The 21,629-nt window shown below is 35.9% G+C and overlaps 3 protein-coding genes across 12 annotated transcripts; 2 read left to right on the top strand and 1 right to left on the bottom strand.

The window, feature by feature from the left end:
- Nucleotides 1-222: 222 nt before the first annotated feature.
- LOC104786411 (putative defensin-like protein 9) lies at nt 223-1,543 on the top strand. Of its 2 annotated transcripts, XM_019245826.2 has the most exons (3): nt 223-344; nt 995-1,077; nt 1,182-1,543. In XM_019245826.2, the coding sequence occupies exons 2-3, from the start codon at nt 1,014-1,016 to the stop codon at nt 1,370-1,372; spliced, it is 255 nt and encodes an 84-aa protein (XP_019101371.1). In that variant the 5' UTR covers nt 223-344; nt 995-1,013; the 3' UTR covers nt 1,373-1,543. The 2 variants fall into 2 exon arrangements, with proteins under 2 accessions (XP_019101371.1, XP_087305897.1); XM_087449771.1 differs by lacking the exon at nt 223-344 and having other exon boundaries at nt 914-1,077.
- A 3,192-nt stretch (nt 1,544-4,735) lies between these two features.
- Nucleotides 4,736-7,509, bottom strand: LOC104786410 (GTP 3',8-cyclase). Of its 7 annotated transcripts, none has more exons than XR_015556628.1 (9): nt 7,154-7,387; nt 6,996-7,074; nt 6,213-6,791; nt 5,937-6,104; nt 5,646-5,837; nt 5,420-5,488; nt 5,222-5,316; nt 4,911-4,964; nt 4,736-4,808 (listed from the first exon to the last, which is right to left on the bottom strand). XR_015556628.1 is itself a non-coding variant. In XM_087449768.1 (8 exons), the coding sequence occupies exons 2-7, from the start codon at nt 7,059-7,061 to the stop codon at nt 5,233-5,235; spliced, it is 1,158 nt and encodes a 385-aa protein (XP_087305894.1). In that variant the 5' UTR covers nt 7,062-7,074; nt 7,154-7,509; the 3' UTR covers nt 4,736-4,964; nt 5,222-5,232. The 7 variants fall into 7 exon arrangements, 3 of the variants coding, with proteins under 3 accessions (XP_087305894.1, XP_087305893.1, XP_087305895.1); XR_015556630.1 differs by having other exon boundaries at nt 5,932-6,104; nt 7,154-7,339; XR_015556627.1 differs by having other exon boundaries at nt 5,646-5,853; nt 5,932-6,104; nt 7,154-7,314.
- A 2,089-nt stretch (nt 7,510-9,598) lies between these two features.
- On the top strand, nt 9,599-21,343 carry LOC104786407 (callose synthase 2). Of its 3 annotated transcripts, none has more exons than XM_010511822.3 (43): nt 9,599-10,000; nt 10,659-10,872; nt 10,953-11,053; nt 11,163-11,284; nt 11,380-11,473; nt 11,643-11,753; nt 11,835-11,951; nt 12,035-12,127; nt 12,223-12,314; nt 12,443-12,569; nt 12,849-12,986; nt 13,085-13,161; nt 13,253-13,346; nt 13,634-13,753; nt 13,838-13,955; nt 14,097-14,434; nt 14,526-14,578; nt 14,665-14,725; nt 14,900-14,981; nt 15,059-15,108; nt 15,185-15,271; nt 15,377-15,514; nt 15,653-15,747; nt 15,847-15,931; nt 16,020-16,180; nt 16,257-16,380; nt 16,469-16,566; nt 16,652-16,781; nt 16,900-17,051; nt 17,231-17,340; nt 17,433-17,558; nt 17,673-17,741; nt 17,827-18,016; nt 18,091-18,250; nt 18,481-18,600; nt 18,702-18,820; nt 18,898-18,981; nt 19,061-19,173; nt 19,255-19,484; nt 19,582-20,382; nt 20,469-20,519; nt 20,657-20,842; nt 20,960-21,343. In XM_010511822.3, the coding sequence occupies exons 2-43, from the start codon at nt 10,686-10,688 to the stop codon at nt 21,206-21,208; spliced, it is 5,853 nt and encodes a 1,950-aa protein (XP_010510124.1). In that variant the 5' UTR covers nt 9,599-10,000; nt 10,659-10,685; the 3' UTR covers nt 21,209-21,343. The 3 variants fall into 3 exon arrangements, 2 of the variants coding, with proteins under 2 accessions (XP_010510124.1, XP_087305886.1); XR_015556625.1 differs by having other exon boundaries at nt 9,654-10,000; nt 17,433-17,562; XM_087449760.1 differs by lacking the exons at nt 9,599-10,000; nt 10,659-10,872; nt 10,953-11,053 and having other exon boundaries at nt 11,145-11,284; nt 17,433-17,555; nt 17,670-17,741.
- The last annotated feature ends 286 nt before the right edge of the window (nt 21,344-21,629 follow it).

Raw genomic sequence — 21,629 nt, 5'->3', positions numbered from 1 at the left:
TTCCAATAAAACAAGTTCAGGTACATGTTTCTTAGAGATGTTTAATATCTTATATTTTCCCTAGTTATCATTTGAAAGTTGAGTTTAGGCAGTCACCGGAGCACTCATTGCTAATTCATTGAAAAAGGAATGCAGCTGCAAAGGTGATCTCAGACTTGTTCATAAAGCGTTATCGGAGACATCTTTGACGTTTGGAGTGCAGCTGCAAAGGTTTAGTACAAAGAGAACAAGAACCTGTGAATTTGCATATCGTTATTTGATGCTCTCACCTCACATGTATGATTAGAAATACAGCTATGTATTTGATGCAAAGACTCGTTACCTCATTTGGATTAGTGAAGCAGGTTTGTTTGTTTGATTGTTTGAGGTGATTTTTTATACTTAAAACATTTTTAATAAAAAATTATATAACACACCCATATTTAAGGATGACTAATGGGAGGAGAAAAAATAAAAACAAGGGAGTGAAAATCTAAGCTTAGATTAGTATTATTTTTAATATTATTAAAACTTAGAGCCACTCATTTGAGTATTACTGATGGGCATGCCCAATATTGATAAACATAATTTAATACTTATCTATATTAAAATTTTAATTTTAAAATATAAGAAAAAACTACAAAAATTTATTTCAAATTTTAAAAAATAAAATCTTTTGAGTAAATTTTTTAAGAAATTACCAGATATGTGAAGTGGAATAATTTTCTTGTAAGTAAATTATAAAAACATATCTATTTTACATGTTTACTAGATCAAGATAGATATAAAGAGCTCTATCTTCATTAGTATACTTCATTTGTAGCTTTTTTTCCATATATCTTCATTAATCTTCATTTTCACATTGATAAATAATATACTTTGATATTTTTACCAACTAAGCTTCATGCTTCTGTTTACTATAAAATGTGAACCTTTTTCACATAATTTCTTACAAGTTTGATTTAAACATCAAGAGCTCTTTACTTGTTTTCTCTTAATTCTCTCGCTTAATCAGTTATCAAAGAAAAAGAAAAATGAAGAGCTCTATGCAGTTTATCTCTACACTCTTCTTCCTGATCCTACTTGTTCTCGGACCAGGTATACTAATCTATCTTCCCACTAGCTCTAAACAAATCTACTGAAATATATGGATTCTTTTGGTTATACTATTGAATTCTTATTGTTGATATGGTCTTATATAGGTGTGATAAAGATGGTTGAAGGACAACCCCAAATGTGCGAAGCCCAAAGCCTCAACTACCGCGGATTTTGCGTGAGCTGGAGGATTTGCAAGCGAGTATGTATGAGCGAAGGTTTCCCTGATGGTCAATGCAAAGGAGAAGATTTCTTTGACAACAAAAAATGTATGTGCATGAAGCCTTGTGCTATGTAATTCTACCTAAACAAAATATTAAATAGTTATAAATATTTTAATTTATTTGTTTTAAAAAAAAAGTAATTTAATTTTAATCTATCACTAAGTCTAAGAGTCTAAGATATCTATACATGTACTCAAAACTAGCTCTATTTTACAATATATGGCTACTAAGCTTTGTTCGATAAATTTGACTCTTTTATATTTTTTAATTATTAAATATTCTAATAGAATTAAACAAGTGTTGATATTTTATTGATAAATTGACACGTGTCACAAGATTGTTAATGAGTAACTTTGAAACAAAGCTTAGTATAATAAGATAAGCTGATAAATATTACTGATAAGTTATATAATATAGATAAAATGTTAAAAATTATATACTTGTGGATTTAGTTTTTAATATAATATACTACTTGTGGTTGTGGATATGATTAATGTTGATAAACATATTTTAATATTTTACTACTCCCTCTGTTTCACAAAGAGTGTCATTTTGACATAATGCACACAAATTAAGAAAATTATCTAAATTTCTATTTTACCCTTTATAAATGCACTAAAATTTTTCTCTTTCTAATTAATTAGCTCAAATTATAGGGATAAAAAAAAGAATTTGATCTTTAAAACTGCATTGAAAACATAAAATGACACTCTTTTTGTAACAAAGAAGATGTGTCAAAATGACACTCTTTGTGAAACGGAGGGAGTATATTATAATTTTAGAATATACTAAAAATCTACAAAATTTCATTTAAAAATTAAGAATATAAAATCTTTTGAGTAAAATTTGTAAAAAAATACTATAAGTGGTGTGGAAAATTTTTATTCTAGATAAATAAAAAAACATATCTATTTTGCAAACTTTACTAGATCAAGAGATAAATATATAGAAAACAATCTAGCACATATATATATATATATATGAAACAATCGACCCTTTTTCTTATATATATATATATATATATATATATATCATAATTAAGCGTCCCATAATACTTAATTAAACCCACGAGACCACAAATCATCATTGAACCAATAACAACCAATATGCAAAGCGGAAACATACCAACTATACAACATTCCTAACATTTGTAACCAACAACCTAGCATTCTAGCCGGTGTTAATCTCTGCAGCTTAATGACCGAACTATGTGGTGTCCAGTCAATTACCAGAGCTTTCTTGTTCGATCTCTCGATCCCTCATGGCCACATCATTCGAAACATGATCGAACAGAAGCTCAACGATTACATCTCCCAGTACAAGAAACAGGGTATTTCCGACTATAGTTGGCGACTAATACCATAGTCGGTAAATTTAGCGACTATTTCGCTACTATCTGGCGACTGTTTGGTGACAAATACAACGTAGTCGTTTATTAGTCGCTAATTTGCAACAAAAAATATTTGTCGCTAAATGGCAACTAAATAGCGATGAAATAAGGAAGTTGTGAATATTGTCCCCTAATAGTCACCAAATTAGCGACTAATACAATAGTCCTTAAAATAGTCATAAATTTAGCGACTAAATTGCGACACTTTCGGTGGGTTGGAATTTTGTAGCAATGCGGTCGCTAAAAGTTGGTTTAAAACACGTTTTTCTCATTCCGGGTTAGGTGTACATGTTTTTAGTGACTACGTGATATAGTCACTTTTTTGTCGCTAAATATGCCTATATAAACTCAGCTCACGAGTTTTTCTCCTCATTCACATAAACACAAAGCAACACTAAAAAAACATGGTCATAGAGATTTATAATAATGTCATGAAGTTACAATTATAGTAATTTCCGGGAGTGGATGTACAAGAGGATCGATGAGGTGACGGAAAAATTTTCAGAAGAGTTCAGAGCCGGGATGGAGCAGTTCATGCAATTTGCAAATAGTTAGCCATTTGCACAAGAAAACGGGGTAAGTTTTTTTTGCCCTTGTAGTAACTGCAAAAACGGGAAGCGTTTTCTGGGGATGAAAATTTGGAATCATCTTTTTAGTTATGGGTTTATGCCAGATTATTATGTCTGGTATAAGCATGGGGAAAAAATTAATATGGATATAGGAACGAGTACTGCTGATCCGACATTTATTAATGGGAGTGAGAAAGTAGGTAATGTAGTAGAAGATAGATATGTGGATATGGTGAATGATGCATTTCCTTCTAATGTGAGTTTTGATGATAACTATCAATGGGATGGGGGTTATCAGAATGTAAAAGAACCCGTACTTAACCAGTCAAAAAATTCTATGACTTGTTAGAAAGTGCAAAAAATCCAATATATGATGGTTGTCGTGAAGGTCACTCACAATTATCCTTAGCTGCTAGAGTCATGCGAAATAAGGCAAATTATAATATGAGTGAAAAGTTAGTAGATTCAGTATGTGAAATGTTGAGTGATTATTTACCAGAAGGAAACTAGGCTACGGGTTCTCATTACGAGACAGAGAAATTGATGCGCAATTTAGGACTCACATATCATACAATTGATGTTTGTATAAACAATTGTATGTTATTCTAGAAAGATGACAAAAAAAGAAGAAAAATGTTTGTTTTGTGGTGCACCAAGATGGAAGCCTAAGAATGACCAATGCAGAATAAAAGCACCATATAGTTGTATATGGTACTTACCTATTGCTGATAAACTGAAGAGAATGTATCAGAGTCACAAGACTGCAGCAGCAATGTGATGGCATGCCGAGCACCAAGCAAATGTGGGAGAAATGAGTCATCCTTCTGATGCAGCGGAGTGGAAGTATTTTCAAGAATAAAATCCTCAATTTGCTAAAGAACCTTGTAACGTGTATCTGGGATTGTTTACTGATGGTTTCAATCCATTTGGGATGTCTCATCACCATTCGTTATGGCTTGTGATATAGACACCATATAATCTAACCTTTCGTATGTGCATGGATACAAAGTACTTGTTTCTTACAATTTTGATATCTTTCTCTGGCAGGTGACAAATGTAAGTAAAGAAGACTGTATGCTAAGTTCTTCAGTCGAAGAAAAATATTTGTATGAATGCTATAGACGTATAATTACATTGAACTACCACCTAGAATAGCATGTTTTGGAATGCATTATCTAACTCTAGACTTATCAGAAGTGGCTTAAGAACTTATAAGAAGAAGATTTTCAGATTGAACTTACTGTATGTGCATAGCAACGTAAGTACCTCACGTTCTCTCTAGATTTTTCTACTAGGTGTTTCAGTTCAAGTGATTTACCATTTCAGAAATAAATCGACGATTGTTCAATTTCTATTTTTATATGATTTTTTTACTGCAACCTCAAGGACAATCGACAAATTGTGTAAATAGGAAACGATCAGGGATATAAAAACCTAGTAAAGGTTAAAATCCCTTCTCTATATGTATCTTAGATTGATTTATTTTCGTAAAAAAGAAAGGTACTTTGCAATAAATAAGAAAAAGGTTCATGTAGTGATGATACTGAGTTCCTGTACAGTGTTACAGAGAAGAAACATATTGAGAAAACTCTTCAGTCTTGTTGTTTGCAAAAAAGTTTGGCACAGAGTTGGGAGCAGCGGATAGATTCTTACAAGATATAAAACTTAATGTTCCTTGTAGTGTATTTTTTCAGGAACCTGACCAACCTGTAAAGAGGAAAACAACGTGATACGGTATGCAGAGTACGTTAAACGGTTCAATGCATCAAAGACTGTTACCGAGATCCCCTTAAATCAAAACAAAGATAAAAAATTGGTTCGAGAAAGCGAAGTTTCAACTTTTATGAGTTACATAACAAGTCAGATATTTTGTTGGTCTAATGCTTATCTGGTTGGTAGTAATGTTCAAACATTAATTGATTGCAGGTTCTCGTTAAACATAAACAATGGCTTCAGGAACTTACGTCAGTGGAGCTTAGCCACCGATGTGTATCATTGGTCTATTAGCTGTTTTGGCAATGTCAAGCATTCCAGCGTGTGCGGCTTTCTTCCTCTTCACCTGAAACCCATTGTGAATTGTTAAGTCTCAAATACAACCGAAAATAGAGGAATGATTTCGTAACGATTGGTAAAACCAGATGAAGCAACTAAAGAATTCATACAGCAGCGCCTATAATTTCCCTTAGCGCCTCGTCATCAGCACCAGACCGGAGAGGATCTCTCAAACTAACCTGTTTACAGGTAACAACATGAATATCATTCTTAACATTATTGAGAAGCAACCACGAATCCACAAGTGTACCGGTAATCAAGTTATTTCACACTTGTAACTCAGCCACTTAAATCAAACAATTACTAACTTTCAGCAACAAAAAAAGGTTTGGATACCTCTGAAGGACCAAACAAGCAAACTTTGAAGTTCCCATCTGCAAGAAGTCTTAATCTATTGCAGCCAGCACAGAAGTGTTCTGTCATGGATGTGATGAAAGAAACAGAACCGCAATGCCCATCGATCGTAAAGTTCTTAGCTGTTTCAGTAGGGTGATCTTGCATACGTTTTATACTCGGAAAGCCCTTGACCTGTTTACCATAACAACTGAAACCAATCATGAAAATGCTCAAGGAAACGTTGACTAATCTCCCAAAAAGGCCAAACATTTTGAGAAAATTCTACCTTACCACTTTATCCATCACTTCTGCATAAGGCACAAGTTTCTTTACATTCCAAACATTTCCATCAAAGGGCATAAACTCAATGAACCGAACATTAATTGGCTTATCGCGTGTCAACTCCACAAAATCACAAATCTCATCATCATTCAATCCCCTCATGACAACACAATTGACCTGTCAAGAAGACCAAGGACGATACAAAAAAACACTCTCCACCATCAAATAACGTTCTGCTGGCAATCAAATGGAAAAAAAAATGAGGGAGGGATTATATTAACATACTTTCACAGGATCGTATCCAAGCTCAATAGCAGTATCAATCGATTTCATAACCCTATCGTGCCCTTTACGTCTAGTCAGAAACTCAAACTTTGCTGGAACAAGAGTATCCAAGCTAATATTTAGCGAATCAAGGCCACATTCTTGAAGCTTTGGTAGCTTTCTAGCAAGAGTGATACCGTTGGTAGTGATAGCCAAATTCTTCAACCCTTTTAAGCTAGACAACTGCATACAAATCTCTTCGATGTCTTTTCTAACGGTAGGCTCACCACCAGTCAACCTAATCTTGTTAACCCCAGCAGAAACAAAAAGACCAGCCAACCTAACAATCTCAGACTGTGACAACAAGTCAGAATTAGGAGTAAGTTCCACACCTTCAGAGGGCATACAGTACTGACACCGGAGGTTACAGCGCTCAGTCAAAGATATCCTCAAGTAGGTATGTAACCGACCAAAAGAATCAATCAACATGTCAGAAACTGGATTATCTTTGGTCTGACTCTGATCAACCTGAGCTGCATAATTGCTAAACGAACGCTCACTAGTAGTAGCAATAGTTCTTGTCACAGAGCCTGAACCAAACTGCATACACAAGAAGGGAAGAGACCACAATTAAGAAGAATTGATTTTCACATCAGCACACACATATATTAACATTTCATGGTCTCTTAATTCCTTAAAACCAATTCGAAAAAAGCAACCAACTTTGAGTGGAGAAATCGAAACCCATTAGCAGAAGAGAGAGAAATCAGCAAAAGGAAATAGAGAAAAAGTTTGGAAATTTACCAGGAGAAAGTTGGAATTTTTGAAACCCAAGTGGTAAGCAGTGAATTTGGAATAGCACCTCCTCATCGTTTAACAAAAACTGTAGAGAAGATCGAATGAGAATTGCTGAGAAGATTAAAAAAAAAGGACGAAGAAAAAAGAAAAGAGATGATGATGACCTTTGGTAGACGAAGAGAGTCTTTGTTGATCTCAAAGGACTAAACAACTAGGTTGAGAAAGTGAAGACGGCACTTAAGTATTTTAGTAAAGAGAGTTTCGTCTTTTCCGAAGACATATGTGCCGGTGACCGGTTATCGGGACCTTCTTCATTGGATTGGATGGTCCAACTATTGATGGATGTGAATAAGAAGATTGCATCTAGATCTCGGATATGTTTACTAGTGGATTTACTCAATCATTAACTGTGAAACCATAACATACAGTTCATTATTAAAATAAAATGTTATAAAACATTATATTTTATGTAACAAACAGCCAAACAAACATGTGAATCCAACATAAAAATTAATTTTACAAGTGTGAAGCGTCACTAAACTTTTCTTTTTATTTACAAGCAAACATAGAAACCAGATTCACCAGCCAACCTAATTTATTCTTTTATTTATGATATTATTAAGTTCAGGAATTCTAATTAAATATTAGTAGTATATTACACGAGAATTATGTAGAGAGCTTTATGATATTTTTATTTCGTAAATTAGTAATACATACTCCTCCTACTAGCTTTACTAGCTACAAAATAAATACTCAATATATTTATAATGAAAACTTATTTAAAGAATTTCTTTTGTAAATTTAATATAACTATTTTGTAAATTTAAAGTTTACGATGAAATTAACTTGAAGAATTTATAATTATGGATGTCAAAAAAAAGTTTTTTTTTCCTTTATAAAAGAAAAAGATATCAACATTTATTTCTTTGACTAGTATACGTACAGACTACAAATATATAAGAACACAAACGCTATCGTATGCATTTTGCAGATATTTTCCTTAAAATATCAGATTTTATTTCACATGTTTCCATTGTTCTTCATTGTCGTATTCATCGAGAAAGAGAATACGTTGCTCCGATACCAATAGAGCTTCATACACGTTGACCAAAAAACAAATACAGAAACTATACACGTGTGTGCAGGTGCGTGTGTGTTTACTATAAAATGCGACATTCTCACACTAATTTTTTACAAGTAAACTTCAATTTCAAAAATTATATCTTAAGTAGTTGTTAACCAAAGACATGCAATGCAGTTAAGCTCAACCATTTTTGTTTTCTTAATCATACTTCTCGCCCGCCACACCAGGAATGCAATTATAGTTGGTCACAGCTCACAATATTAAGTACGTAGTTACGTTATAACCAAAACTACTAAAACATATAGTACTAAAATCCCCTTTTAAGTTAATACAATGGTTTATGCGTCTACTAATTAATTTTAGTATTTGATGATGTTGTAGAATAGGTCCACAATATAACTATAAATATTCTCCTAATTTGCGATGGACTTTTGTAGCTAAAAAAATCGATAGGCTATTGTAAAACAAATAAATTTTACATAACTTTCAAAATTTATCGCAAATTTTATCACTAATATTTGATTTTTTTGCAAAGGTATATTTATCATCAATTTTGGTTACAGCTATTTAGGCGTTACATGAAAATCAATTTTGGTTACAGCTATTTAGGCGTTACATGAAAATTATTAGGCATTGGATGGGTACCATATATAAAAATGGTTGTAGTAGTGACAAAAGTTTGCGTCATTTCTTATTCAATAAAAACATAAAAATAATCAGAGATATAGATATGGTTGACGCGGACAACATATGTGTGAAGCAAAGAGAAGAACCTGAACTAAACTGGAAGGGCATGTGTATGAAATGGAGGAATTGTCGACAAGTATGCATTAGCGAAACCGCGAAGGTGTTACCGACGGTCGTTGCAAAGAATTCACCCACATATGCATATGTAGGAAGCCATCTTTTGACCCTCCTCATGAAGTTTTTGTTTTTCAACCAATATTACGGTTTATTTTTAATTATGGAGATTAATTATAGAAAAAGAGTATAACGATGTACTTTTAAGTTTTATTAAACTATGTACATTTTTCATTATTTTTGTCCCATTTTGGGATCATTAGAGAATAGGTTTCAGATCACAACTTGATTCTCGATTAGTGACATAACATCCAAACTTTATCAAATTACTCTGCCTAAACTTCGAATGGACTCAACAACTTGAGTTCTCCACGCCCTTCACTAAAGCACAACAATTTATTTTAGTTGAAATAACTTTGTGAAAATAATACGACAGTCACAAATCGACCCATAAAAACAGATTGTGACATATTGACGACTTTCTAAACTTTATTTTCTTCTTCCAATACAATATTATACTATTTATATATATATATATGATTTTTTTTTTTTTTTAAATTATGAATTACCTTAAATGTTTTTTGGATTTGTCTTCAACAGTAATGTATGGATTAAAACTTTATATAAAAGTAAAAAGAATCTTAGCAAAAAAAAAAATGTAAAAAGAATAACGAACTAATAATTCATGTTCCGATTATGTATACAATTTCCATTTTCAATCGACGAGAATAATAAAAGAACCCTTTGGCATATATAGAATTTAACTTTTTCTACATAATATGATTAAACTAACATAAGTAGGTGAAAAAACATAGGAGGAAGAAAGAAGAAGGACCGAGCATCTTCTAAAGAGTGAAAAAGCATTAAGGGAACATTGGAATATGGGGAGATAACATGTCGTGGACAACATTCTTGATTAATTAGTAGTAACTTGGCGCCTGTCTTGTTCCCGTTGCTTTTCCCCAATCTTTATCCCCAAATCTCTCTCTCTCTTACTCATACTCTCTCTCTGATACTACTACTACTACTTTGGGGGAAGATGATAGCTTCTTCTTGCTTCTCCGTGAAGCTGTCGTAGGTTCTGGTGGTCCTCCGCTTCTCTTTAATTTTTCCTCTTTTTGCCCAGGTAATGATTGATCTCTGGGTTTATGGGGTTGGAAGCTTTGTGGGGTTTAAATTCAAAGGTTAAATTTTTAAACTTGGGTAATTCACTGAACTTTTTATTATGAGTGAGACTATAGATTCGTCTTCTTGGTCTTCTTCATCTGAGTAATTTTAAATTAGTTATCAATTGGATTGTAATCTAAGTTGATTTTATTGTCGATACTATCAAAGTTGAATCCTTTCTAACTTATCAAATCAGGGTTCTCTTGTCTCTCGGTATAGATTAGCGAAGATAGTGGTGGTGGTGGTGGATCGAGGTTCTGGGTTATTAGGTTTCGTGATAAAAAGTTTGTGCTTTTACACATCTTCTGCTACTTTTTGGTCTGACAGATTCCTTTTTCTTTTACTAAACAAAGCAACTTTTTTTTTTAATTTAGCATTTATCGTCTCTTTTCGATGATATCTATTTTATCGGAGTGTATCTCATCTTGCTTCGGAGTGAAACAAATCATTTTTTTTTGTGTGTGGTCGGATTGTGTTGTTTGATTGCAATCTCTTTCAGAGAACTTATGATTTGCTCTTTTTTTCAGTTTAAGTACTTCTCAAAGTTTGTTCTTTTTGATGGATGGTGTAAAAGCTCTTTTGAGTTGACAGATACTTATCATCATATTTGGGCTCAGTTTATTTTTAGTAGGATTTAGAAGATCATGGCTCAAAGGAGAGGACCTGATCCGCCTCCGCCCCAGAGGCGGATTCTGCGGACTCAAACTGCTGGTAATCTTGGAGAGGCTATGCTGGACAGTGAAGTGGTGCCATCGTCTCTTGTGGAGATTGCTCCTATCCTTCGTGTAGCTAATGAAGTTGAAGCTAGTAACCCGCGTGTTGCTTACTTATGTGAGTTGAAAAAAATCGCCTGATGATGTGGTTTTCTCATCTTAAATGATCTTGACAAAATCCATGGATGTTTCTCTCAGGTCGGTTTTATGCGTTTGAGAAGGCACACAGGCTTGATCCTACATCAGGTGGACGTGGTGTTCGCCAGTTTAAGACTGCGCTTCTTCAACGGTTAGAACGGGTGAATATCGTCGCTTCATTTACTCTGCTTGAGTTTTTCCATCTTCTTCATGCTGTTGTCTTGCCAGGGGATTATGTGTCATTTTGCCTTATGTTTTAAATTTTTGCAGGAGAATGAAACAACTCTTGCAGGAAAGCAGAAGAGTGATGCACGCGAGATGCAGAGTTTCTATCAGCACTACTACAAGAAATACATCCAAGCTTTGCAAAACGCTGCTGACAAAGCTGACCGGTTTGTGTTTGATGGAACTGTTTGTTCAGCCAAATCTGCTGGAATTCTATCTTTCTGTGTTTCTCATTTATACTACAAATTTGTTTTACTTGTAGTGCTCAACTTACAAAGGCATATCAAACTGCTGCTGTTCTCTTTGAAGTCTTGAAAGCTGTTAATCAGACAGAAGATGTGGAAGTGGCTGACGAGGTAAAGCTGATAGTAGATTATATCTCGTTGGGTTTAAATCTCTTGCTTCTGTTCTTATGCAGGTTCTTAGCCATGCTTTCATGGAAACATCTTGATACTCTCATGAATTGGGTAACTAAATTATTAGCTCACTTCACTTGTTTCTGTTCATCCTTTTTCGTGCTTGTAGATTTTGGAGGCTCATACAAAGGTGGAAGAAAAAAGCCAAATCTACGTGCCTTACAACATTCTTCCTCTTGATCCTGATAGTCAAAATCAGGCTATAATGAGACTTCCTGAGGTTAACCAAACATTCAACTAACTGTTTCGATTGTCTTTCGTTCTTTGAGACAAAATTAAACATTTGCTTACTGTTCTGCAGATACAAGCTACAGTAACTGCACTTCGTAACACTAGAGGCTTACCATGGCCAGCAGGTCACAAGAAGAAACTCGATGAAGACATGCTTGATTGGCTTCAAACTATGTTTGGATTTCAGGTGATACTAGTGAATATCCTGTTTTAGTTTAGTTGACGGACAATTTCTCACTGTGCTGATTGATCCAAACCTTTAAATGGCAGAAAGATAATGTTTCGAATCAAAGAGAGCACTTGATTCTGTTACTTGCTAATGTCCACATTCGACAGTTTCCGAGACCTGAACAGACACCAAGAGTATGTATTCTTTTGAACTTGGATATCATGTTTCCTTGCTTGTCTAATTCTTCTGTATCTGCACTAACGGCCAAAATTACTATTCCCGCTTCCAGTTGGATGATCGCGCATTGACTATAGTGATGAAGAAACTTTTCAAAAACTACAAAAAGTGGTGCAAGTATTTGGGTCGGAAGAGCAGCCTTTGGTGAGGCTTCTCCTTGTAACACCTCATTTTGTTCTTTCTTAGGAATATAGAAACATATGTAGCATATACTTTGGATTTATACGCCTTATGCTTAGTTATCTGATTATCTCTCCTTTTCCCGCTTGTAGGTTGCCGACGATTCAACAAGAGGTTCAGCAGCGGAAACTGCTGTACATGGGACTCTATCTTTTGATTTGGGGAGAAGCTGCAAACCTGAGATTTTTACCAGAATGCCTCTGCTATATATATCACCATGTATGTAAAAAAACAGTCTACCCTATCTATCTTAAGTAACCAAGTGGTGTATCATTCTCTAAAAAATATCAGTTCAGTTTAGCGAAGGGTTGTGATCAAATCGTGATCTTGACTAATACCTACTAATCGACTACTAAAATTAGAAGAAATCCAAACGTTATATATAGTGATGATGAGGCAATAAACCAGTGCAAGGACTTAGTAATGCTTAATTTGAGTAGGATTTTTTTTGCTACCTGTGTCTAACTCCGTGTTATATGATTTTCTGAATTTGTTCAGATGGCTTTCGAGTTGTATGGAATGTTGGCGGGGAGTGTTAGTCCAATGACAGGGGAGCATATTAAACCTGCATATGGTGGTGAAGATGAAGCCTTCCTGCAAAAAGTAGTTACTCCTATATACAAAACAATAGCAAAGGTTGGTTGCTTCGAGTTTCAAGTCTTGATCATTTTGTCTTCTTTAGCATTCGTCCGATCCATTTCCTTCATAGTCATCTTCATATTTGAGCACTATAGGAAGCAAAGAGAAGTAGAGGAGGAAAATCAAAGCATTCTGAGTGGAGAAACTACGACGACTTGAATGAATATTTTTGGTACAAGGCAGTTGATCGTCTCGTAACATTCTGTAAAACACGTCTTTTTACATTTCTTCATGGTGGAACTTCATGTCTTTAAACTTGTTAGGTCAATTCGGTGCTTTCGGTTAGGGTGGCCTATGCGAGCTGATGCTGATTTCTTTTGTCAGACAGCTGAAGAACTTAGACTTGACAAAAGTGAGGTACGGATAGAAGAAACTAAATGATGGCTTTCGTTATTTTGATTCTTGTTTACAAAATAGTTTGAATTGTTTTCTTATAATTTTTTTGAACTAAGTGTTTGATATCAAACTATCTCTCAACTTGAACTGTTCATAATGTCTGTTAGAGTAACTTACAATTTTCTAAACTTTAAATTGTATTTCAACAAGTCATGAGCAACGTTAAGTAGAAGAGTTCCAACTGTTCCATTAATTTTCTCAAGTTTTGTGTATCTAGAATTTCATAGTTGATGTTCACATTGCTGCAGAATAAACCCAAAACTGGAGATAAATGGATGGGCAAAGTCAATTTTGTTGAGACACGATCCTTCTGGCATATATTTAGAAGTTTCGATAGAATGTGGAGTTTCTATATCCTGTCTTTGCAGGTACGACTAATTAGTAAATTTAATTTCCAAACTTGTATTTTCTTGACCGGTCATGTAATCTGATGTTTTTTTTTTTTTTTTAAGGCAATGATCATAATTGCTTGGAATGGATCTGGGGATTTGAGCGGCATCTTTCAAGGTGATGTGTTCCTAAAGGTTTTGAGCATCTTCATTACGGCAGCTATATTAAAACTTGCACAAGGTAATGATTCGTGAACTTATACCACTTTCATGCGGTTCATTTTCTTATTCTTCTCCCCATAACATCCATTTATATTTTCATGCTGTAAGTGAAGGGAAATTGATCATCTCTAACTAGTCTCTGAATGCTTGTGACTTTCAGCTGTCCTTGATATAGCTCTAAGCTGGAAATCAAGACATAGTATGTCATTCCATGTGAAGCTCAGATTTATCTTTAAGGTAGTTGCAGCTGCAGTATGGGTTGTTCTCATGCCACTAACGTACGCATACAGCTGGAGGACCCCTTCTGGTTTTGCGCAGACTATAAAAAACTGGTTTGGGGGACACCAAAATTCCTCACCTTCATTTTTCATTATGGTCATTCTTATCTACTTATCCCCAAATATGCTCTCTACGGTGCTCTTTGCGTTCCCATTTATCCGACGTTATCTTGAAAGGTCTGACTTTAAAATAGTGATGCTGATGATGTGGTGGTCTCAGGTATTTTATCCATATATCTTATCTTTTATAAATAGCCAGTCCGTGAATGCTAAATAAGAAGGTGACTAATCTTTATTTTTTGTTGACACAGCCAAGACTGTATATAGGGAGGGGTATGCATGAGAGTGCATGGTCACTTTTCAAGTAAGATTGTAAAACTTGAGTTCTATGGTTGAAATTTTGATTGTTCTTACCACAATGCTAAACGAGGTTTCGTGGATGATATCTAGGTACACGATGTTCTGGGTTGTACTTCTATTATCGAAGCTTGCATTCAGTTTTTATGCAGAGGTACTGCAATTTTACATATATTTAATCTGTTGTTTTATTAGTATAACAAGAGCACCATGTAAGGAGCATTTAAAAGCTGAAGAGATTCTGTTCTAACAACCACTGAGAAATTCTAGTGACCTTGTTTTAGTCCACAAATATAGATGTTTCTCATACTTTCCATCTTCAAACCAGATTAAGCCTCTTGTTATACCAACCAAGGATATTATGCGAATTCATATCTCAGTCTACCGCTGGCACGAGTTTTTCCCTCACGGTAATGCCTAATAGCATTTAGGTATTAGCACATTGCAAAATGAATTTTACTGAACAATCTAGTTGTTTTTTTTTCAGCCAAGAGTAATATGGGTGTGGTGATCGCTCTTTGGTCACCTGTTATTCTTGTGAGTTTTCAGATCTTTCGTTGCCGTATGCTTCCTTTTTATGGTCTCCCCCATCTATGCTCACTTTAATATGCAGGTTTATTTCATGGACACTCAAATATGGTATGCGATAGTATCAACTCTGGTTGGTGGTTTAAATGGAGCTTTTCGACGTCTTGGAGAGGTTCATTCTTGCTTTGCATACAAATTTTACAACGAAATGGAATCTGAAGTGGCATGCTCTCACTTACTGATATAATGTCTGAAAAGAAGTTTATTTCATTTGCAGATCCGAACACTAGGAATGTTGAGGTCTAGATTTCAGTCCTTACCAGAGGCCTTTAATGCTTGCTTGGTTCCAAATGAGACGAGTGAAACTCCAAAGAAAAAAGGGATTATGGCGACGTTCACTCGCAAGTTCGAGCAGGTCTGAACACAAGTCTTGTATACCAGTAAATGAAACATATGACAGGAACCAATATTTAGTGACAAATGTTTGTTCTCTCAAATCATTTATTTTGGATAGAGCTCCATTTCAAAATTTTGTTTTTTTTGGTAATTACAGATTCCATCTAGTAAAGACAAGGATTCCGCACGATTTGCTCAGATGTGGAACAAAATTATCAGTAGTTTCCGAGAGGAGGATTTGATTAGCAATAGGTTGAGTGTGCCTGAAATATCTCTCCTTATTTCAGTGTAATGATTGTTAAATCCTTTTATCCGGAGAAGACTTCGTTGATAATATTCATTAATATGCAGGGAGAGGGAACTCCTGCTTGTGCCATATTGGGCTGACCCTGATCTGGATCTTTTCCGCTGGCCACCTTTTCTGCTGGCCAGTAAGGTGAGTATGTATCTTGGTCTTAATTATGATCTTAGGTTGGATTTCTGTTCTTTATTTCTTTTTAATTATTTGTGGCTAAATGTTGTAGATCCCAATAGCTTTGGATATGGCAAAAGATAGCAACGGAAAAGACCGTGAACTGAAAAAGAGATTGAGTGTTGACAGTTACATGACTTGTGCAGTCAGAGAGTGCTATGCCTCTTTTAAAAATCTCATAAATTTTTTGGTGGTTGGAGAACGAGAAGGACAGTAAGTTTTACAAATTAAAATTGTGTTTTGACTCGGAAAATACGTTTTACTTTCCTAATCTATTGGTCTTGTGCAGGGTCATAAACGAAATATTCTCCAAGATTGATGAGCATATAAAGAACGAAACACTGATTATGGAGTTGAACTTGAGTGCTCTTCCTGATCTGTATGGTCAGTTTGTTCGACTAATTGAGTATTTGGTAAGTCTTGTAGCCTTGCCATGTTGAACACCTCTGCAACATTAGCATGAATTTAAAGAAATAACTGATAGGAGTCTACTTGCCACAGATGGAAAACAGAGAAGAAGACAAGGACCAAATTGTAATCGTCTTGCTGAACATGTTAGAAGTAGTGACAAGAGACATAATGGAGGAAGAGGTCCCTAGGTAAGATCATTTGAGATGGGCTTTCTGCTGATTGGTTTGATGAATGTTGTTTGAAGCATACTCATTTGGAGTTTTCTTTCCATAGCATGATGGAGTCAACCCACAATGGAACTTATGTCAAGTACGACGTAATGACTCCTCTTCATCAACAGCGCAAATATTTCAGCCAACTTCGATTCCCAGTGTACTCTCAAACAGAAGCCTGGAAAGAAAAAGCAAGTCTCCTCTTTAAAATTCGTCTATTGGTTCATCCTTGTTCCGCAATAGAGGTGTTTGATCTCTATTGCCTACGGACCTTCTAAGTTATTTTCCCTCCCTTTTCTCATTGTGCAGATCAAGAGGCTTCATCTTTTACTTACTGTCAAAGAGTCGGCTATGGATGTGCCATCCAACTTGGAAGCTCGGAGGCGTCTTACTTTCTTTTCTAATTCATTATTCATGGAAATGCCAGATGCACCCAAAATCCGCAACATGCTTTCATTTTCGTAAGTTCCATTCACTTTCAATTTAACTTTTTGGTCATATTTATTTTGCATGTTCATTTATGAATGGGTGTTATTGATTGATAAATCTTTCTAATTCCATCTTTCCCATGAGAAGTGAAGAAGTAAATATACAATACCCATACATAATCCTATTGTCTCCCCTTTTTGCTTTTCCACAGGGTCCTAACACCATACTATTCAGAGGATGTTCTATTCTCCATTTTTGGTTTGGAGAAGCAAAATGAAGATGGAGTCTCTATACTATTTTACTTGCAGAAGATCTTTCCAGGTTTCACTTTGTCTTTTGTTTTCAAATGTCTTGTGCCACTATAATTGTGTTCTGGATATAGTTCCGTAAACTGAGTCAGTGGTTTACCTTAGATGAGTGGACAAACTTTCTGGAACGAGTTAAATGTGGCAGCGAAGAAGAACTCAGAGCAAGAGAAGAGTTGGAAGAGGAGCTTCGTCTGTGGGCATCTTACAGAGGCCAAACACTAACGAAAACTGGCATGTAGCTTTTTTAGTTCCTTTCTCAGGGAAACTGTGCTTCACGTTTTAGCTGCAGTATATTTTGTTTTGCTGTATGTGTTGTGCCTGATTTATCTGATTTTGATCAACCAGTGCGAGGCATGATGTATTACCGAAAGGCTTTGGAGCTCCAAGCCTTCCTTGATATGGCAAAGGATGAAGGTGCCTTAGGAATCATCGTTATGATTTATCTTTCATTCATGGAAACTGCGAAAACGTTACTAAAACTGCTTTTGTTTTGTTTAAGAATTAATGAAAGGGTACAAGGCTCTCGAGTTAACTAGTGAAGACGCATCAAAGAGCGGAAACTCACTCTGGGCTCAGTGTCAAGCACTTGCTGACCTGAAATTCACCTTTGTGGTTTCATGCCAACAATACAGTATTCAGAAGAGATCTGGTGACCAACGTGCTAAAGACATATTAAGGCTTATGACCACGTATGTATTTTTTCATCATAATTCTTTACAGTTACGTCTTTCCCAGAGTTAAGCTTACCATTTATCTGTTGCAGGTACCCATCTCTACGTGTTGCGTATATCGATGAGGTCGAGCAAACACATAAAGACAGCTATAAAGGGGCAGACGAAAAAATTTATTACTCCGCCCTCGTTAAAGCCGCTCCGCAGACCAAAGCTATGGATTCTTCTGAATCTGTGCAAACGCTAGACCAGGTAAAGAATCAGGATAATTCGATGAAAGCTGTCTAGAACATATTAAATTTGGTGGTCAATTATTTCTGTGAGGCTCTCGAGTAACATAACAGATGAGGTTTTTCCAATCTATCTTCTTATGGCTTTTTTTGTGTTCTTCTCATTTGCATGATTTTTCCTGAAAACTATTTGCGGCCATATTGTTGTGTTCTGGTTTTGGAAACTGAGTATATATATAATTCATTCTGCAGGTCATTTATAGGATTAAGTTACCAGGACCGGCAATACTAGGAGAGGGAAAGCCGGAGAATCAGAACCATTCGATCATTTTTACTCGTGGAGAAGGGTTACAGACAATAGACATGAATCAGGTGCGCACCTACCAATTTTTCATTTTTATCTGAGCTGAGTTACCGAGTTAATCTCATAACGCGCATAGTTAAAATATTGATCTAACCATTCGATAAAACAGGACAATTACATGGAGGAAGCTTTCAAAATGAGGAACTTGCTGCAAGAATTTCTTGAAAAGCATGGAGGTGTAAGAACACCTACGATACTTGGACTTAGAGAGCATATTTTCACTGGAAGGTACCACAGTATGACTTGTATAGTCAATTTGGTCTTCGTGCACAAAATGATTTTTTAATGTCTTGTTCTTGTGGCAGTGTTTCTTCTCTTGCATGGTTTATGTCAAATCAGGAAAACAGCTTTGTAACTATTGGGCAGAGGGTGCTAGCTAGCCCCTTGAAGTAAGTTTTTTAACATATCCCGTTTTGGAATCTTCTGAAGGGAGACCTGGATTTGTAACTTTCGTTTCAACTCCCCCAGGGTACGATTCCATTACGGTCATCCAGATGTTTTTGATCGACTGTTTCACCTTACCAGAGGAGGGGTCTGCAAAGCTTCTAAAGTTATCAATCTTAGTGAAGACATATTTGCAGGTACTTGGATCAACGCCTTTTCTCTGGTGAAACATATATGATCTGGCACCATACGTTTTCTCATGCTTTTGCTGTATTCAGGTTTCAACTCTACACTTCGTGAAGGCAATGTGACTCATCATGAATACATACAAGTCGGTAAAGGGAGAGATGTGGGACTCAACCAGATTTCAATGTTTGAGGCAAAGATAGCTAATGGAAACGGGGAGCAAACTCTAAGCCGTGATCTATATAGGCTGGGGCACCGATTTGATTTCTTCCGTATGCTTTCTTGTTATTTCACTACAATTGGATTCTATTTCAGTACCATGGTAGGTCAAAAATTCTTTTATTTCCTGATTTTATGATACATGGGAAGTTTATATCAGTCTGAAATAACATGAACATTAACTGTACTCTCTCTTACAGTTAACTGTGCTTACGGTCTATGTATTTCTATATGGCCGGCTGTATCTTGTCCTAAGTGGTCTTGAAGAAGGGTTGAGCAACCAGAAAGCTTTTCGTTCAAACTTGCCTCTTCAAGCCGCACTTGCTTCTCAATCATTTGTGCAGATTGGTTTTCTAATGGCCTTACCTATGATGATGGAGATAGGACTTGAGAGGGGATTCCATAACGCCTTAATTGATTTTGTACTGATGCAATTACAACTCGCTTCTGTATTTTTCACGTTCCAACTCGGGACAAAAACTCATTACTATGGTCGAACATTGTTCCATGGAGGCGCGGAGTATAGAGGAACTGGGCGTGGATTTGTGGTGTTTCATGCAAAATTTGCTGAAAACTATAGGTTCTACTCGCGGAGTCATTTTGTGAAGGGTCTTGAGCTGATGATTCTCCTCCTCGTGTATCAGATATTTGGCCACGCCTATAGAGGCGTAGTTACATATATTCTGATCACTGTTTCGATATGGTTCATGGTGGTGACTTGGCTCTTTGCTCCGTTCTTATTCAATCCCTCTGGTTTCGAGTGGCAAAAGATTGTAGATGATTGGACAGATTGGAATAAATGGATATATAACCGAGGGGGAATTGGTGTTCCTCCAGAGAAGAGTTGGGAGTCTTGGTGGGAGAAGGAAATAGGACATCTTCGACACTCGGGGAAACGTGGTATCATCCTCGAGATTATTCTGGCTTTACGCTTCTTCATCTTTCAGTACGGACTTGTGTATCAACTCAGCACTTTTAAACAGGAAAATCAAAGTTTGTGGGTGAGAGAGCTTACTCATCTCAGTTGCTCTTCTTATTTACTGAATCTCTTGGTTTTTCATAAAAACTGACTCTCGATGTTTCACAGATTTATGGAGCTTCATGGTTCGTGATCTTATTTATTTTACTCATTGTAAAGGTATGGTAACTAACTCCATGAACATTCATCTAACATTTTTGAGCTTCTTCTGTATAAGATACCGACAATCTTATGCTGGATCGAGATTGTTTTAAGCTGGATATAGCGGTTATTAAACTGAATGTAACTAATCACAGGGTTTGGGTATGGGAAGACAACGGTTCAGCACAAGCTTCCAGCTTCTCTTCAGGATCATCAAGGGTTTTGTGTTCCTCACATTTCTTGGGATTCTCGTTACTTTCATAGCTCTTCATCTTTTAACACCCAAGGACATCTTCCTTTGTATGCTCGCTTTCATGCCAACCGGATGGGGAATGTTACTGGTAAGTGTTCTCATTAAACTCCTCCTAAAAAAGGTTTTAAGATATATTTTGTGTGTTGTCTGGTTTGTGAGATAGGTTCCTACTGCAATTTAATCAAAACATTTCTTTGTATTTCAGATCGCACAAGCTTGTAAGCCTCTGATTCAACGGCTAGGATTCTGGTCATCGGTTAGGACGCTAGCTCGAGGGTATGAGATTCTGATGGGTTTGCTTTTGTTCACTCCCGTAGCGTTCTTAGCATGGTTCCCTTTCGTGTCTGAGTTTCAGACAAGAATGCTCTTTAACCAAGCATTTAGCAGAGGATTGCAGATTTCTCGTATTCTTGGTGGTCAAAGAAAAGACCGATCTTCCAAGAACAAGGAGTGAACCAATATAAGGAAAGAAACAGCGAGTGTGATGATGATATACACTTTTGTATATATATTGACACTATTAAAAGACAGTTATGCCTCTGTTACTAACTACGTCCCTTTGCCAAGTAATCTATGCTTCTTTCTAGGATTTGGTCGCTCTAATCCGTGATTTTGATTTGGTTTCGGTTCGGCTTACTTGGTTTGTTGAAATCTTCGGTTTTATGAAATAGCTATCAAATAGTGTAGAATAGATCGGTTCTACTTTGGTTTAAAGTAAAATTGATTCGATCCGGTTCGAACCGTTACAAACAAAATTGGGTATATGAGCGAGATCCCTGAAATTGTAGTTATTTTCAAAATGATCCAAAAAGGAAGAATACCAAACCGGTACAATTCGGTTCGATTACTAAACCGGTCTCTCGCGTTTCAACTCG

The sequence above is a fragment of the Camelina sativa genome, chromosome 5 (assembly GCF_030686135.1).
Source record: "Camelina sativa cultivar CO46 ecotype springtype chromosome 5, ASM3068613v1".
NCBI classification, from domain to species: Eukaryota; Viridiplantae; Streptophyta; class Magnoliopsida; order Brassicales; family Brassicaceae; genus Camelina; species Camelina sativa.
The sequence above is the reverse complement of the archived record's forward strand: the minus strand, read 5'-3'. Positions and strand labels throughout refer to the sequence as shown.

What these genes read in the sequence shown, in the direction of transcription:
- LOC104786410 (XM_087449767.1), bottom strand. Translation starts at nt 7,061, where the DNA reads ATGAGGAGGTGCTATTCCAAATTCACTGCTTACCACTTGGGTTTCAAA. An exon ending in TTGGATACGATCCTGTGAAA is followed by an intron (nt 6,105 to 6,212) that starts GTATGTTAATAT and finishes TCTTCTTGACAG; the next exon opens with GTCAATTGTGTTGTCATGAG. An exon ending in GGGAAATTATAGGCGCTGCT is followed by an intron (nt 5,317 to 5,419) that starts GTATGAATTCTT and finishes AATGGGTTTCAG; the next exon opens with GTGAAGAGGAAGAAAGCCGC.
- LOC104786411 (XM_019245826.2), top strand. Translation starts at nt 1,014, where the DNA reads ATGAAGAGCTCTATGCAGTTTATCTCTACACTCTTCTTCCTGATCCTA. An exon ending in CCTACTTGTTCTCGGACCAG is followed by an intron (nt 1,078 to 1,181) that starts GTATACTAATCT and finishes GGTCTTATATAG; the next exon opens with GTGTGATAAAGATGGTTGAA.
- LOC104786407 (XM_010511822.3), top strand. Translation starts at nt 10,686, where the DNA reads ATGGCTCAAAGGAGAGGACCTGATCCGCCTCCGCCCCAGAGGCGGATT. An exon ending in TCACTCGCAAGTTCGAGCAG is followed by an intron (nt 15,515 to 15,652) that starts GTCTGAACACAA and finishes TGGTAATTACAG; the next exon opens with ATTCCATCTAGTAAAGACAA. An exon ending in GATTCTATTTCAGTACCATG is followed by an intron (nt 19,485 to 19,581) that starts GTAGGTCAAAAA and finishes TCTCTCTTACAG; the next exon opens with TTAACTGTGCTTACGGTCTA.